General features: G+C 39.4%; 3 protein-coding genes across 4 annotated transcripts; 2 read left to right on the top strand and 1 right to left on the bottom strand.

The window, feature by feature from the left end:
* rad1 (RAD1 homolog (S. pombe)) lies at nt 1–4,769 on the top strand. Of its 2 annotated transcripts, none has more exons than XM_086152053.1 (7): nt 1–80; nt 1,063–1,264; nt 1,348–1,456; nt 2,332–2,489; nt 2,654–2,754; nt 3,444–3,542; nt 4,152–4,769. In XM_086152053.1, the coding sequence occupies exons 2-7, from the start codon at nt 1,070–1,072 to the stop codon at nt 4,327–4,329; spliced, it is 840 nt and encodes a 279-aa protein (XP_086008179.1). In that variant the 5' UTR covers nt 1–80; nt 1,063–1,069; the 3' UTR covers nt 4,330–4,769. The 2 variants fall into 2 exon arrangements, with proteins under 2 accessions (XP_086008179.1, XP_086008180.1); XM_086152054.1 differs by having other exon boundaries at nt 67–174.
* A 1,039-nt stretch (nt 4,770–5,808) lies between these two features.
* brix1 (biogenesis of ribosomes BRX1) lies at nt 5,809–9,389 on the bottom strand. Its single transcript, XM_086152052.1, has 10 exons — nt 9,240–9,389; nt 8,919–9,030; nt 8,749–8,792; nt 8,602–8,672; nt 8,454–8,503; nt 8,274–8,347; nt 7,593–7,643; nt 6,941–7,042; nt 6,714–6,842; nt 5,809–6,293 (listed from the first exon to the last, which is right to left on the bottom strand). The coding sequence occupies exons 1-10, from the start codon at nt 9,387–9,389 to the stop codon at nt 6,042–6,044; spliced, it is 1,035 nt and encodes a 344-aa protein (XP_086008178.1). The 3' UTR covers nt 5,809–6,041.
* A 728-nt stretch (nt 9,390–10,117) lies between these two features.
* On the top strand, nt 10,118–16,383 carry dnajc21 (DnaJ heat shock protein family (Hsp40) member C21). The gene is made up of 12 exons (XM_086152049.1): nt 10,118–10,462; nt 10,661–10,754; nt 10,872–10,995; nt 11,702–11,833; nt 12,141–12,445; nt 12,532–12,695; nt 13,493–13,571; nt 14,899–15,063; nt 15,149–15,197; nt 15,296–15,423; nt 15,681–15,768; nt 16,083–16,383. The coding sequence occupies exons 1-12, from the start codon at nt 10,366–10,368 to the stop codon at nt 16,242–16,244; spliced, it is 1,587 nt and encodes a 528-aa protein (XP_086008175.1). The 5' UTR covers nt 10,118–10,365; the 3' UTR covers nt 16,245–16,383.
* Nucleotides 16,384–16,392: the final 9 nt, after the last annotated feature.

Genomic DNA, 16,392 nt, shown 5'->3' with positions numbered 1-16,392 from the left:
ACAGGAAGCGGAAGTTGGGACACTCCAAGCAGGGCGCTTTCCTTGAAAACATCCGCTTAGGTGTCTGAAGGATCGATCGCGTAAGTGACTGACACAGCCTTAACAGAAGAAGCTTTATTAAATTTACCTCTTCGTGAACGTGTGAAGGTTGAATGAAATACATTGATTCAGTTGGTATGTTCTTTGACTTACGACTGTGCCGCCTTGTAGCTGTCAGCGAATACCGTTGAAGTAGCAACGCTGCCTTTTCCACAATTAAGATACCATCTCCGTGATGAACATAAGAATAAGAATAAGAACAACTTTATTAATCCCGAAGGAAATTGCAGTGCCAGAGTTACAGAAAATATAACAGTAATAAATAATAAAAGAAAGGCAGAATTAGAAATAAAAATAAACTATAAACTATAAAGTGTTTCAGTGAAACTATAAAGTGTCTTAGTAAGCAGTGATAAAACTATAAGTGTCTTAGTAACAAGTGAGGTAAGGAGTGCACAATAGTATGATAGAAGGGAACATTATAGTGTAGCAGTTATGAGATGAGATGAAATATTGCACAGTGTAGCTGTTATGAGATGAAATATTGCACAGTTTCTGAATATTGCACAGAAATGAGATATTGCACATTTTTGTTTGTTTTTGAGTTAAAGATAGGTTGTTATGGTTGCCGGCGGCTGAATGGAGAGGAACATGAGATAATACCCTCTCAACTCAATACAACTCCACGTTTCTTTTTAAGTTACGCACTATTTATCATGATATTCAGCCATCGCCTCATGACTCAGGCTGTGATGGCCTTGGGAAGAAATGTTGTCTTTTATCAGCACGGAATTAATGATTTAAAAGGTGACTAATTTCTTCAAGGCATTTTTCCAAGACTTACAAAGTATGAATCTCAGCCAGCAATTAAAATTATATATCACGTTATATGTATCACAACAGTTAATCCACAATAAATCACAGCTGCCTCCTGTCTTCCTAGCAGAGGAAAATCAAGAATAACCATATCCTTATAAAGCTTTTCTATTGATTAATAAAACTATTATTTGTGTCTCTGTGCAGCTCTACAATGCCACTGTTAACTCAATCGCAGGCTGAAAATGAGGAGAATGTTTTTGTTGCCACTTTGGACAATGCTCGCAATCTGTCCAACATCCTAAAAGCAATCACGTTCAAAGACCACGCCATCTTCACCGCAACGCCAAACGGCCTGAAGGTCACTGTTGAGGACTCCAAATGTCTTCAGGCCAATGCCTTCATCCAGGTCTGTTAGGTTTACACTATAATGTTTTCGTGTGTGTAACCACACTGTTATATTTTAAGTAATATGATTTCTTTTCTTTTCAGGCTGAAATCTTCCAGAAGTTCATCATCAAGGAAGATTTGGTGGGCTTGCAGGTCAACCTCACTGTCCTGCTGGATTGCCTCAGTATCTTTGGAGGAAGCACAGTACCAGGTCAGGCATAAGAATAGTGTAGTTGTATGAAGATCTTGTGCTGAAGGAGGAATATTCTAAAACATTTAATTATAAAATGGAGACCTTATTAGCTGCACCATGCTAAATTCTGAAATCAATATTTTTTTCTAATTTAATTTTTCTAATCAGATTCCATTAACTTTGAAAAAATATATGTACATATATTTAAAATATATATTTTTAACCATATTTTACCATAAACACCTCCCCGAAAATTACCGGTCATCCTGTCCCATCATTTGAGGACATCGATAAGACATCTATAAGAGGCCACCACCTCCTCCAACTGTTGCCATCAAGAAGGCGGTTTAGGACAATTAAGGCAAAAACAAACAGATTGAAAAACAGTTTTTACCCCAGAGCAGTCATTGCAATAAATTCCGCACAACCCTGAACACTTGAACCTCACGTGCAGTACAGTGCCCTTTATTCCACTTGTAACTTTTTTACTTCTTTACTTTTTTCTTTCTATATATATATCTATTTATTCTTCTGGTTGTTTATATATATATATATATATATATATATATATATATATATATATATATATATATATATATATATATATATATATATATATATATGTTTTTTTTCCTTTTTTTTATTTTATTTTATTTTTTTTGTCTCATATCTGTAACCCAAAGATGACGCTATCTTTGTATTGTTGTGCTGTGTCCTGCTTTTTAAGGCTGTTTTTTGTCTGTTTTGATCCCACTGAACCTGAGAGCTGCTACCTCTAATTTATTTGCACTCTGTGTAATGACAATAAAAGTCTTGAATCCTTGAATATATATATATATATATATATATGATAATATTTGCATTAACCTTATTGTCCCCTTCATCTTCTACAGGAGTGACAACAGCCCTGCAAATGTGTTACAAGGGATACGGTTACCCTCTGACCCTGTTCCTAGAGGAGGGTGGGGTGGTCACTGTTTGCAAGATCAACACCCAAGAGCCAGAAGAGCCCATTGACTTTGACTTTTGCAGCAACAATGTTACAAATAAGGTGCAAGAATTCTCAAAACGAACAATACTTATATATAGTTTCTATAACTAAGCATTATCTATTTATATATCCTAACAGTTTTTCTTTGCTTTTAAATGGGATGTAGCAGTTCACTTGTGATCCAACAGTCAGGGTAATGCATGGCTTGTTTTCTTACTACAAAGGTGATCCTGCAGTCAGAGAGTCTGAAAGAAGCCTTTTCTGAACTGGATATGACCAGTGAGGTGCTACAGATCACCATGTCGCCCACCCAGCCATATTTCCGGTGAGTTGCAAAGACACACTAACTACAAAATGAAGAGACAGGTAAGGATAAGTTAATGATGGAACATCCATCCATTAGCTACCAATCGTCCTTCTCAGGGTCGTGGGGGAGCTGTAGCCTGTCCCAGCTGCCATCAGGCTAGAGGCAGGGTACAACCTGGACTGGTTGCCAGTCAATTGCAGGGTCACATATAGAGAATTACAGACACCCACTCACTCATTCGGGAAATTTTTCCAACTAACCTGCGGCATAAAACCCATGGAGAAAGACCCCTGTCAGTATTAAACCTTCACGCTGTGAGGCAGAAGCTTGAACCACTGCGCCGTTGTGCTGCAGGTGATGAAACTTTTTTTTTTTTTTTGGGGGGGGGGGGGGGGGGGGGGGGGTCACCAAATAATGCTCCATACCTGATGAAAGAATTGTGTTGCATCATAATGGATAATCATAATTTTATCATTAACCCTGGGAACTCCTGTGTACTACCTCTTCTAGACTGCTGACCCTAGGAACTTAAAAATCCTCCACCTTCATCTCTATTCACTGTAGCTTCCCTGCTCCACATGGGTATCTCCATCCGGCCCATGCTCTCATTACAGTCCACATCATTATCTACAAGAATAAAAGGCCATTGGGTTTCCAGTTACTTATTTTGATTAAACTAACCTGTAATTTGTTTTTTTTCTTTTGAGGCTTTCTACATTTGGAATCTCTGGAAATGCTCATTACGATTATCCCAAAGACTCAGAGATGATGGAGCTGTTTCACTGCACAAAGACACAAACTAACAGGTAACCTGTCACAAACTGAAGCGTGACATATGAAAACCCTGAAACAGAGGTCTGCGCTCTTAACGGGTGGTAAATTTATGAAAGTACATATATAATTATTTCATTTGCAGTATTTTCAAAATCATGACTTTTAATGAAATGTATAATTAATATTAGCCAATTTTTAGGCTGTCTTGCATTTAAAGTATGGAAATATTTCCAGGCAGGTTCTTAATGAATAGTGCAACACATGCATTATGCAACATGTTTTTAAGAGTTCATAAAAAAGGACAAAATTAATTAAATATGAACACTTTGTAGCATCCTAAATGAGCAATATCAAATGAATAGCCTTCGTTTAATATGATGTAACATGGTTTTCTAATACAGTTTGTACATTTTAAAAATTGCAAAAACTTAGTGTGTGCATGAAAGTTTAAATAAGTGCGCTTTACACCAAAAAATACAGAAGTACTTTTAACACCGACTTGAATCAAATGTCAGTATTTGTGACAGTCAGTTCTTGAGGCATTACACACTACATGTCTGCACCTGTTTTTTATCCCATACACTGATAGTTTTCTTCCACATATAACATGCCAGTATTTTTGTACTTCGCCCTCACTCCAGGTACAAGATGTCCCTGCTGAAACCGTCCACGAAGGCCCTGGCTTTGTCCTGTAAAGTCTCAGTAAGGATGGACAGCAGGGGGTTTCTCTCCCTCCAGTACCTTGTCAGGAACGACGACGGACAGATCTGCTTCGTGGAATATTACTGCTGCCCAGATGAGGAGGTGGAGGAGCAGTGATCTCGGCCTATTGAGACTGTTTTGATAAGAGCAGGACTTTAAGTGATACCCCACTGTTTTTGCAAATGCACCTAGAGGGCAGCTGGATAAAAATAAGCTGATAGTGGGACACATTGGACAAATTGTATTGTTGAAACAGAAGCAACAGGTGGCAGTTTAACAGGGGTAATGGAAAGATGTCACATGTTGACAAACACGTGTGTCCGTTTTGGTCGTCTTACTGGGCTTTTTATCGTTCAAGTTGAAAAAAAAAACTTAACATGCAGTTACGGGCTGACGAGAGGCCTATAGGAGGTTGTGTGTTCAAATGAAAAGCCAACAAGATTTCTGTTTCAGCTATTACCTGTCTGAAACTGCAGAACCGAGACATTGGGACTGGCCTCAGCATCCCTGTGCTAGATAAGCTGTATTTTGAATAAATGAATGTTATCGATTGCGTACATCTACATCATCAATGCAGTTTTGGCCTTCTAGGAAGCATCGACCAAGAATGAACATCATTCCACTGGCTATTTTGCCAATTTCCAACTTTACCCATGTATGTTCAGAGACGGAGACCAGTATAAACTTCTGTTGTTTTTACATTCAAGAAAAGCTCAAATTACTCCAAGCTGAGGTTCACTGATGAAAACCTCTGACAAAGGCTTAATGGTTTTTATGCTGAAACTCCTCTATCTTTCAGTTACACATCAGCCGCCAAAGGGAAAACATAAATATATGGACAGCAAATGCGAATTGGTTGGCTCCTCAACATCCAGTTTCAGAAGCCCAGTTCAACTTTTGTTGAATTTGTAAAGAAATGTCAAACTAATAGCAAATAGTAAAGGTTACGCGATGCACATTAACTCTGCTTTTGTCTCCAATGTTTCAAAACATTTCCCCTCTAACACTCCAAAGATTGTGACTGATAGGTTTCCAGATATGCATATTACATTACATTACATTTGGCAGACGCTTTTATCCAAAGCGACTTACAATAGAGGACATAGGGACTGCAAATAACACTTGCAAATACAAGATGCACAGGAAATATACAGAACAGTAAGCTTGGGTTAGTGAGTTGTTCTTTTTTTTGACAAAGACATACACAAACGTATGCACACACACACACACACACTGCATAGCCTAACTTGCTGCCTAACCTGATCTGGGGCATCAGCGCAGTAAAAAGTCCTGAAAGAGAACAGTTTTTACCTGTTTCTTGAAGGTTGAGATAGATGATGCAAGTCTTGTTGCTTCTGGAAGTTCGTTCCACCACTGAGGTAGTAGAACTGAGAACAGTTTCACCTGAGATCGCTTAGAACGAGCAAAAGGTACCGCATATATTCATTTCCTTTACCAAATGTCAGCACTAGGTGTCTGATGATAGCAGGGCGCTGGTCTTTTGAGGATTTGAACCGGGTCAAGTGTGTCATTCTATGAAACAGTGTGACTAATCTAAATGGTATAATTTGGATAAAATTGTCTTGACAACACATGTATTCGTAAGAACGCTCAGTTTGCTTTATTTCTATGGCATAGAAAACAACTGTATACACATAACTCAAACAGGCTTGACAAAATGCTGAAAGACTTTCCTTTACAATATTTATGTGAAAGAGACAGATAAATGAACCCTATCAATTTGAAACGCAGCTTTACGGAAGAGTTTTTCTCTCAAATGGCGTCTTTCAAAATCGGATTCGAAACAACGCACCTAAGGCTCCATCCAGTTACCTGCTGTGTTGCATCTTCATTCTTAGTCTTTTGAAAGGTTTATGTTTATTCTTCTTCACTACTTTTGCCTCCGGTGGTTCAGTCTGAATGTGAATGGGCTTCTCCTCTGCAGGCGTGAGGAAGACGTCAGCTGTCACGTCATTGGTTAGGTCCTGCTTTGTGTCGTTCCTCTTTATTTTCTGGAGTTCCTTCACCATCTGTTTCTCGCGCACTCTGGCTGCTGCGGCCAGTCGGATCTCTCGCCGATGCTGTGAGGGCGAGACAGGGACAGTGATGTGGGAAGTTCTTAGAAAGGAATCAACATCTGCAAATGTGAAACTAAATGAATAAAATAAAACACAATAACACCTTCTCCTACAGCAATTTTCATGAGTTTTCTCGATATTGATAGATAAAGATTTGCTGATGAATTGAAATCACATTATATATCACTGGGAATAGTTAAAAGCATTTGAATGAAAAAGCTTAAAAAAAGAATCACTTGGTTTTTAAGCATGTAATATGAATAAAGGCTACACTGTACAATGAAAAAGTAATTACTTTAATAGTCATTGTGTCACAAATGCTTACTAATATACAACTTACTGTTCAGTACTTTTTTACAGATATAAAATATATTTTCCAGATCTTCTGGCAAATTAGTGTTTCCATCCAAAACTAGTGCATACCATATTTGGTGACTTGAAGTCTGGGTTTTCATAGAGTGTAGGTCCGCCAAAGCTGCCTTGAAAGATCTTGATAGGGTTGAGAACAAAGCGAGGTCCAATCTCAACAAGGGAGGCGTCCTCCTCGATAATCTGAAGTGAACATCGTGCACAAAGCAAACGAAACCTAATCACACTTTGAATTAACATGAATACATGTTAGTTAACGTTTTAAAAACAGTTACTGTTACCTGATAGTTTCTGAACCATATCCTGTTGTCTGTGACGGTGAATGTGATAACATGATCCACAAAAGGCTGACTCTTCGGGTGGTAGCGTGGCGTGGAAAATGTCTGTAATAACAAATTGGGAAAACATTGCTTATATTAAAAAAAGAGGGGCAAATACACACCAATGTATTTAAGAGGTGCTTTAAGTTTGTGGTCTGTGTGATAGCTTTCAGTGTAACTCAGCGGAACAGCACAACAAAATTCCGACCCCGAAGATGAGAAAATAAATCCCCTCTCTGACACAAGACCACAATATAAATGAACATTGTAATCCTCCTCATAGAAGGAATCATGACAACACTGCAGTTTTATACGGCATTCATAATCTTTCTTGGTTGTATGTGATAAGCTGGTATATGTCATAACCTGGCAAGAGAGCACATGAAGTGCTTTAAAACTAAATGTAACCAGTGATTAGAAATGGCCCGCTCGTCATCCCTAATCTGAGACATCTGGATTTGAACAGGACAGAATTTAGCACAGTCATATTGATTAACTGAACCAGCACAGATTTAAGTCCCATCATCCTTCAGCTACAGCTGAAAACTATCACTTTCAGCTGTGCTGCACTTTTGCGCATCTCTTGACAAGATTTTGTTTAATGTCGACAAACCTGGATGAAGAGTTCCTTCAGCAACGCGTAATGTGGCTCCGCTTCGAACGTCTGAAAGAAGAAACAAGTCAACAAAGCCATAACATTCTTTTGAGAAATCCGTCTTTAGATAATCTATAAGAATCTGTCAGAATATAAAACGTGTTACGGAAGTGAGGGAAAATAAAACCATGAGCATCATTGTTTCTTCCAAATCTTCTTTGTGATCTTGTAATCCATTAAATATCTTTCAAATCATGACTAGATAGAATAAGCATCCCAAAAATTGTTTTTGTGTGGGGGTGTATAGAGCAAAAATTATTTGTTACATTCTTAATACTAAAAGATCTTCACAAATTGCAAGTTTTTTACACTTCATAACCCCATATCGAAGTAATGTATTGGTACTTTTGTTCCACCTTTTTAATGATATAGCATTCACTTACAGACACCTAGTTTCAGTCGTTAATTATAATATATCAGACATAATAACCACATGGACTTTAACCAGAACTAAACAGAGATCATGCAACACCTGAGTTATTTATCAGTGGTATCTGCCTGCTTTACAAATGTATTTTGCATCCATGGAAGTGAAAAGAAGAAAAGTAAAACATTCTGTAAAATCACAAAATAATAATAATAATGGTATTATATTGTGGCCTTAATGCTGTAATAATATATCAGTTAAGAGATACTCACAGTGTCAAATGACAACAGTGGCCGGGAACCTTTGAGGCAGTTTCCCGTCATCTTGAGTTCAGCCAGTGTATGAACTGTAAAGCGGGGAGACTTTAAATTATACCTTGTGAAATTTAATAAAAACATGAAAAAAACAACAATGCATAAACTTAATGTTGTAGGAATAAGGAATAAGCTCACTGTTCTGGACTAGAAATTTTGCTGAGGGGCCATTGGGGGTGTTTGCAATCCTGCATGACAAGAAAAATAAACCAGGATTAGAAAATGTGCTTCACAAATATATAGCCAGCATATCCCTGACAGAATGGGCTGATGGTAAAATACTCACCACATGTAGAGGTCTTGCTTCTTCTTGGCCTCAAAAAATAGGCACTTGTTACAATTCTTAATTTCACACACCTGTAAAACATTTACAGAACATCAGGCAATTGTGCCCCCCCCCCAATTTTGGTATGACAATGTTTAAATCACATACCTCATTGACAACGAACAGCTTGTCTTTTCTGTCCATTTTTGTGTCTAGGACACAGAAAATATGTGATATTATGAATTTTAAAAAAAGAAATTGCAAATATCTAACGTCACTGCAATTTCATTTAGGTAAAAAAAACCGAAATGTTATAGATTTATAGCAATAACGCTAACCTGCTTTGGAATGGGGCAATATTGTCCTCAGGTCTTGCATCAAGTGTCTGGTTCTGAAGTTGATGCCTCTTGAGGAGAAAATGAGAACCCTTTCCTTGTTGGTCCATTTGCCCTGTTCGGTAAATCATAAGAGAACGTCAAAAGAATTCCCGAGGATAAATAAAGCGGTCTTCATTTGAGTTAAATATAAAATGTGAAAGTGTAAACGTATATTTCTTTAGGGCAGAGAAAGGAAGCCTAATTATCCCATGTGTTAAAGATTTCAAGTTAGCTAATGCTAAACGGCTACTTTGGTAGTAAATACCGAGCTCAGTGCCGTACCTTTGAAACCGGCGCTGGGACAGTGATTTCATTATTCTTCTCCTGTTCGGCTTCAACATCCGCTGGACTTTCGTCGGCGACAAATTTGGGGATTTTCGCCTTTTTTTCTGCAGCAAACTGCGCCCCACGTTTTCTCTTGGCTGGCGACATGATTTCATTAAAATGCACTTCTCGCGTTGCCTCTAAGGCAACCCACGTGAGAGTTTGAGGAGGAGCGCGCCCCTAGTGGCGCGGAGGTGCCATTGCATCCCATAAGCATTGATTGATTTATTTTGTTTGTTTCCCTTTTTTTTTAATAAACACCCCCAAACCCACTCCTCAGTCCTCAAGTTAAAATATTTTTCGCTATATTTACGGTTAATATGATACCATTTTAATATTAACACATCAGACCACTTGTAGCGTCGAGTGCCGATATCCTCTGCATATTAATAATCTCGTTTTTTCCTCACACATATTTATTTGAAGCCACTTATTATATTTCCACTCGATTATTATGAGACATTTCATCTTACATGAATTAAGAGGATGTATGTATGTATTTATTTAAAACGTTTCAACCAAAAGTCATGTGGGATTTTTTAATGTATTTTTGTAGCTGTTGTCACAGAACATTTTTTAAATTATTTTGGTTTAAAACAAATTTTGAATTTACTTTTTTTTCTTTTAATTACGAAGCTTAATAAGATAATTTGGTTGATTCAAATGGTGACGCTTGGTTAATGCTCTTATGCAGGAAACACGAAGTCCTCCGGAGGATGGCAGCGGTGAGACATTTGGAAATGTTAGCTGTCCTTTAAGCTAAACGAAGAAATGCAACTCTCGCGAGATTACACGCCGACAGACTTGATCAGCGCTGGTTGTTTATTGGTACCGGCAGATAAAAAAAAGAAAACTAACACCGTAATTAAAAGTCAGTCACTTTGAACGTTTCAGCGATTTTAATTTTCGATGCCCAAACACCAAAAAGTCGTTGCTATGACTTGAAAGGTTTTTATTTTATTGAGGAAACGCTCTTCACGGTTGTTAGCAGGCTAATGTTCGCTGCATGCTAAGTCTAGTATCAATTGGTGGCAACGTGAATATCTACCAAAACAAGCAAAATTCGATTTGAATTTCTTCAATCATGAAGTGTCATTATGAAATATTGGGAGTCAAACGAGATGCGGGAGACGACGATTTGAAGAAAGCGTATCGTAAATTAGCACTGAAATGGCATCCGGGTAAGTGAAAAGTAATACAACTTGAATAAAACAAGAGGATACACTTAGATCAAGTGGTAACAGTCATAGCCAAGAACTGTGTAGCATCATTTCTATAGGATCGAACCTTTACTTTTAAAGTGTATGGAAGCTGGAAACAATGTTTGCCTTTTCCAAGCTGTAATTACCTCCCATAACTTAACTCATCTACATTTTTAGACAAGAACTTGGACAATGCAGAGGAGGCAGCGGAGCAGTTCAAGTTAATACAGGCAGCGTATGATGTCCTGAGTGATCCACAGGAAAGAGCTTGGTGAGAGAAAAATGTTCTCAACATCAACTTGATGCTAAAGTAGTTGATTAGCATCCAGGTTATTACTGTTGCTGCTTGGTTTTTGGTATTAATGTGAGATTTCCTCCCTGTCGGCAGGTATGACAATCACAGGGAGGCCCTGCTGAAAGGAGGTCTCAGTGGAGACTACGAAGATGATAGCGTTGACCTGCTGCAGTTTTTCACGGTCACCTGCTACTCTGGTTACGGAGACGATGAGAAGGTTTGTGTTCACAAACAATAAGATGAAACGGCTTAAATCTTCCAATGAAGTTACCTCTAACTGTCAATGGTTTTCTCAGTGAATGTGTACATAAATGACTGTACATAAACAAGAACCAAACATAAATCAATAACAAAAACTTTAGCTAAATAAGATATATTAGTACATGTTTGCCACAATCAGGTTTAAACTGAGGTCTTTTGTGATTTTTGTCGGTTCGACTAGTGAACTAAATGGGCTTGGAAAACAAAGATGATGATGATAAATTGACTGTACATGAAGGCTTGTCAGGATTCCAACAGCACAGTCTTGATCAGGAAATGGTGCAGCATCAGTCAGATCAGCACAAAATTATCCACAGACAGACAGAAACACATCCGTAGGTTTTGCATTAAAGGCTTGGCTCTGAAATTGAAGCCTCTTGAGGAGAAAAAGGGAAACCCTTTACTTGTTGGTCCCTTTGCCCTGTTCGAGAAATTTCAAGAGATTGTCTACAGAATTTGCAAGGATGAATAAAGCGGTCCTTATTTGAGTTAAATCTAGAATGGAAAAGTGTGTTTCATTAAGACAAGAGAAAGGTAGCCTAATTATCTTCTTGCATCTTCCTCTACCATGTAACTTTAAACATAATAATTTTAACAATTTAAACGCAGAGAAACTACTTTATCTCTGAACTCCACACGTCTTGTCCATTGTCTTTCCACAGAGCTTCTACACTGTCTACAGGAATCTCTTTGAGTCTATTGAGAAGGAGGAGCAGGAGCACACCAAAGTGGAAGAGGATGACGAGGATGGGGATTTCCCTTCTTTCGGAGATTCTCAGAGTGACTATGACACTGTAAGCCTACCACAGGAACGAAACACTAGTTTATAGTGATAGAGGCGCTTTTCACTTATTTTTCTTCACTAAATGTGATTGTAATCAAAGTGATAGAAACAAAAGTTGGAAATTTGGAAGCATACATATTTAAAATGTCTTAATTGTTGTTGCTACCATTTCAGGTCAGATCAGCGATGATCTGTCACTTGAGTAAAAAAAACACTATAAATAACAAAACGATGGAAAAAAAAGAGCAAATTGAATATTATACTGAATCAGTTAAAAGATGGTCAGCTTTCTCAGACTTTTTTTTTTAATTTCTCAGGTAGTACACATCTTTTACGGCTACTGGCAGAGCTTCTGCACGCGCAAAAACTTTGCCTGGAAGGAGGAGTATGATACAAGGCAGGCATCCAACCGCTGGGAGAAAAGAGCCATGGAGAAGGAGAACAAGAAGACCAGAGACAAAGCTCGCAAGGAGCGCAATGAGCTGGTGAGACAGCTTGTGGCTTTTGTCCGCAAGCGGGACCGGCGCGTCCAAGCCCACAGGAAGCTGGTGGAGGAGCAGAACGCAGAGAAGATCAAGAAAGTGGAGGAGCTGAGACGGAAGCAGAAGCTTAGCCAGGCTAAGTGAGTGAGAAATGGCAAAAATGTGTGGCTAGAAGATTCACTTGTACTTGTTGCTCTGGATTCCTTACACTTTGTATCAACCCCAGACTGGCAGAGGAGTACAAGGAGCAGAGCTGGGAGGCCATGTCAGAGCTTGAAAAGGGGCTGCAGCAGATGGAGGCTCAGTATGGGGAGGAATTTGGAGACGCGTCAGAGAGTGAAGAGGAAGAGCTCACAGAGATGCGGGAGAAGAACAGTGAAGACGGACTTGGTCAGTGTAATTTACATTTCAGCCTATAAGAAAAAAAGCATGTTTGTTTCTCGATTGTGATTTCAATTTTTACGACTGTCAAAATCTCCATCATTATCTCCATTTTAGTGGCACACAGTCAGTCAAAATGACTTTAGCAAGAATTTTCTCCTCACTTAAAAACCTAGGATGTTGCCACATTTTGAGCTAAACTGAACCTCAACAGCATCATATCTGAGATGGACCAGAAAGCCAGAATGCTAAAACGTTGCCTCCTCTAAAACCAACAGGGAATTGAAATTATGTGACACCATCAACAATTATAAAAGCATAATAAAGCAACTTACTTTGGAAGGAAAGATGTACAGTGGTAATGTACAGATGTAATGTGGTTACACCTTTCTGCAATTTCCAGTGTCAGTTAACATGCAGTTACTGTAATATTCCTGAGGATGGCAGCAGAAGACAACTTAGAAAATGTATACTCTACTTAGAGAAAATAATAACCAAATGGAAAGCCTTTGTCTCATGAGAATCGTTTTTTTTCTGACCCAGACATTGAGCTTCTAAGCCTGTTCAAATCTAATCAAACACAAGAAAATGAAGCAAATAATGATGGAAAACTGAATAATTGAAAACAAAACCAACTGAAAAACCAGACAAGTATTAAACATCACACGTTGAAAATGTAATTGAGATTGTTTAATAAGTTGCCAGGCGAGTCAGGGATCTTATTCAGTTCTGATTTTCAGTGAAATATGTCCTAAGCACTGTCTCGTTTTGTCTGAAATGTTTTAATTCTTTGAATGCATTTACAGATGCAAATGAAGAGACGATCAACTATTATGATGACCTTTACTGCCCAGCATGCGACAAATCTTTTAAATCTGACAAAGCGTAAGTATTTTTCCATCCAAAGCTTACTCTTCAATTCATCAACCCAAGACTATTTCACCTAAATCCCATTTGTCATTGAACATATTACTTCAGGGCGTTTGATTTTTCTGAAAAGTGATGAGGGGAAATATGGTAATTTAATGTTGATCCAGCAAATATTTCTTGTCTAAATTCATATATTCATATTCCACAACCTTGACTTGAGATGTCATGGGTCAACGGAGGGAAAACTTCTCTCTCCTTCTCTCCGGGGCTGAAGTTGTCATGATGATGAGATCCTCAAGGTTCTGGATGTTAAAAAAACGATTGGCCTGTGTGCTTCAACAATAGAGGATAATTCTTCTTACTGTGCATTCAGGGTCCCTCGAGAGAAGAGACCATCAGATAATTGAGCCTCGGATTCAGGAAGAGCAGTGCGGTTTCCGTCCTGACCAAGGAACCAGCTTTATACCCGCAGTGGGGTCCACGGGAGTTCGCTCCACCTGTTTCTGTGTTTCTGTAGAGTAGGAGAAGGCATTTTACCGTTTCCTCGGGGGTCCTGTAGGGGGGGCTGCAGGAGTACGGGGTCCTAGGACCCCTGATACAGGCCGCTCAGTCCTTGTATCAGTGGTTTCAAAGCCAGCACTGAGTCAGATTAGTTTCCAGTGAAGGCTGGACTCCGCAAGGGCACCTCTTTGCCACGAATTCTGTTCAACGTCCGGAATCTAGATCATCCTGTTTTGGTAAATAAGGAGCAAACCTAAAAGCTGTTGTTCCCGGTTATCTATGTCCCTCCTCTCTCCTCTGGTGACAGTAGTGACAATGAGAACGGGATCAGGGATACAAGCAGCCGACATTAGTTTCCATCTGCAGGGGGTCTGGGCTCTCCCTTAGATACAGGTGGAGAAACTCCTCCACTGTGAGAGCAGCCAGACAAGATGGCTCGGGGCATCTGGTCAGGATGCCCCCCGGGTGAGGTGTTTGAGGCACGTCCAATGGGATGAAGGCCCCGGGGAAAACCTGGCCTGTGAACACCTCAGGATTCCCCTAGAAGAGCTGGATGAATTGGCCCGGGAGAGGGAGGTCGGGCCTCCAGCAGAAAATTGATGTCCGGATATTTTATAATTGATTCATTTTTTGATTATTTATCCATTTATTTTTGGGAACAGATGTCTATTCTTTAAGGCTTTTAAATCCAGTGCTTCGAATTGTGGGGGCGGTTGGGGCTCAGTTGGTAGTGCGGCCTTGCCTCCAATTGTTGTGATTTGGATTCATTCTACGTTGGGGTAACTTTTATTAAAAATGGGTCTAACCGATTTCATGTCGTCCTCCAATTTTCACGTTTCAGTATGAAAAACCATGAGAAGTCCAAAAAACACAGAGAAATGGTAGCGTTGCTACGGCAACAGCTGGAAGAGGAGGACTCCTTCAGTGCAAACCAGAATGAGAGAGAGGCCGGAGAGGAGGAAAATGAAGAGGAAGAAGAGGTCGAGGAAGATCAGCCCCGGCAAAAGTAAGGCAGCTCTAATAACTTGCACGTGCTTGACAAAGAGCTTGGAGTTGCGTCTGAACACAAACGTCTCTGTCCGACTGCACAGGCTGTCCAAAAAGCAGAAGAGGAAAAAGAAACAGCAGAAAGTCGCAAACGTGAGTCCTTCAAACCACGTCGTCCACTGGTCTAGCAAACCCTAATTTTCTACTCAGTACATCAGTCTTGAGCCTATATCTTGTCTCTCAAAAAGCAGAACGTTCCAGAGGAGGAGGAGGAGGAGAAACCCACGCTCGCCACTTGTGATGAAAATGCACCTGATTCGTCCGCAGAGGCCCCAGAGCCTGAGCAGCCAGACGAAGAACAGCCTGTAGAAACCACGAGGTCAGTCTTCTGTCATTGCTCACAGGTTTTAGGCTTCATGTTCCTCAATGAAGCAACTCGCATTCAATCAAAATCTCAATACAAAGTGGTAAGAAACACAGTAAGTCAACAGATCTGTTTTAACTATCATTTTTCTGAGATTGTCAGTTCAAAATCTGACTGGATGACGACTGTCTTTATTTGCTGTCTATTCTCAGACATCTGCATTGTCTTTTTATGCATTATTTACCTGACTTAGAAATATCTACTCTCTGCAGCTCGGGGAAGGCAAAGGGAAAGAAAGGAGGAGGAAAGGACAAACCAAAAACTGTGAAGACCCATTCAGGCGGAGAACAGGCTCCTGAGGTTTGTACTGAAAAATTCTAGAGAACAAACTGTTTTCCATTATAACACATCTCCACTTAAATTTCTCATTTTGTTCTTATGCATGTTTTTTTATGTGTGTGTGTGTGTGTGTGTGTGTGTGTGTGTGCAGATAACAATAATGATGATGCATTTTAATTGACAGCTCCTTTCTTGACACTCAAGGAGACAATACATATATGCGCTGTTTCATTTTCTGTTTTGAAATGTATTTATCTGTTTATTTTGTCAAAGCCATAATTGCAGCCCTTATTATGGCAGTCATTCTTTATTCTGTCATGTGTTTCTACCTCCAGAAGGAAGTGAACCTCCGGTGTGTGACGTGCAATAACGAGTTCAACTCCAGAAACAAGCTGTTTGACCACCTGAAGACCAGCGGCCACGCCACAGGGCTCTCCTCCAATCCTATACACAGCGCAATTGGAAAAAGCAAAAAAGACAAGAAGAAGAACAGATGACAGATTAATTTGGTCCCATGAGTACACTGGACTTGGTTGGAAGAGTGCAAGCAGATAGTTGGTTTTTTTTTTTGAAAATTTCACAAGCTGCATACATGAGAGAGACCATTGTTGGCCTTTTGGACTAGAACAATTGAAACTTTCATGT

The sequence above is a fragment of the Fistularia commersonii genome, chromosome 9 (assembly GCF_037954325.1).
Source record: "Fistularia commersonii isolate RoL2024-O1a breed Wild chromosome 9, RoL_Fcom_v1.0, whole genome shotgun sequence".
In the NCBI taxonomy this organism is placed as follows: domain Eukaryota; kingdom Metazoa; phylum Chordata; class Actinopteri; order Syngnathiformes; family Fistulariidae; genus Fistularia; species Fistularia commersonii.
The sequence above is the reverse complement of the archived record's forward strand: the minus strand, read 5'-3'. Positions and strand labels throughout refer to the sequence as shown.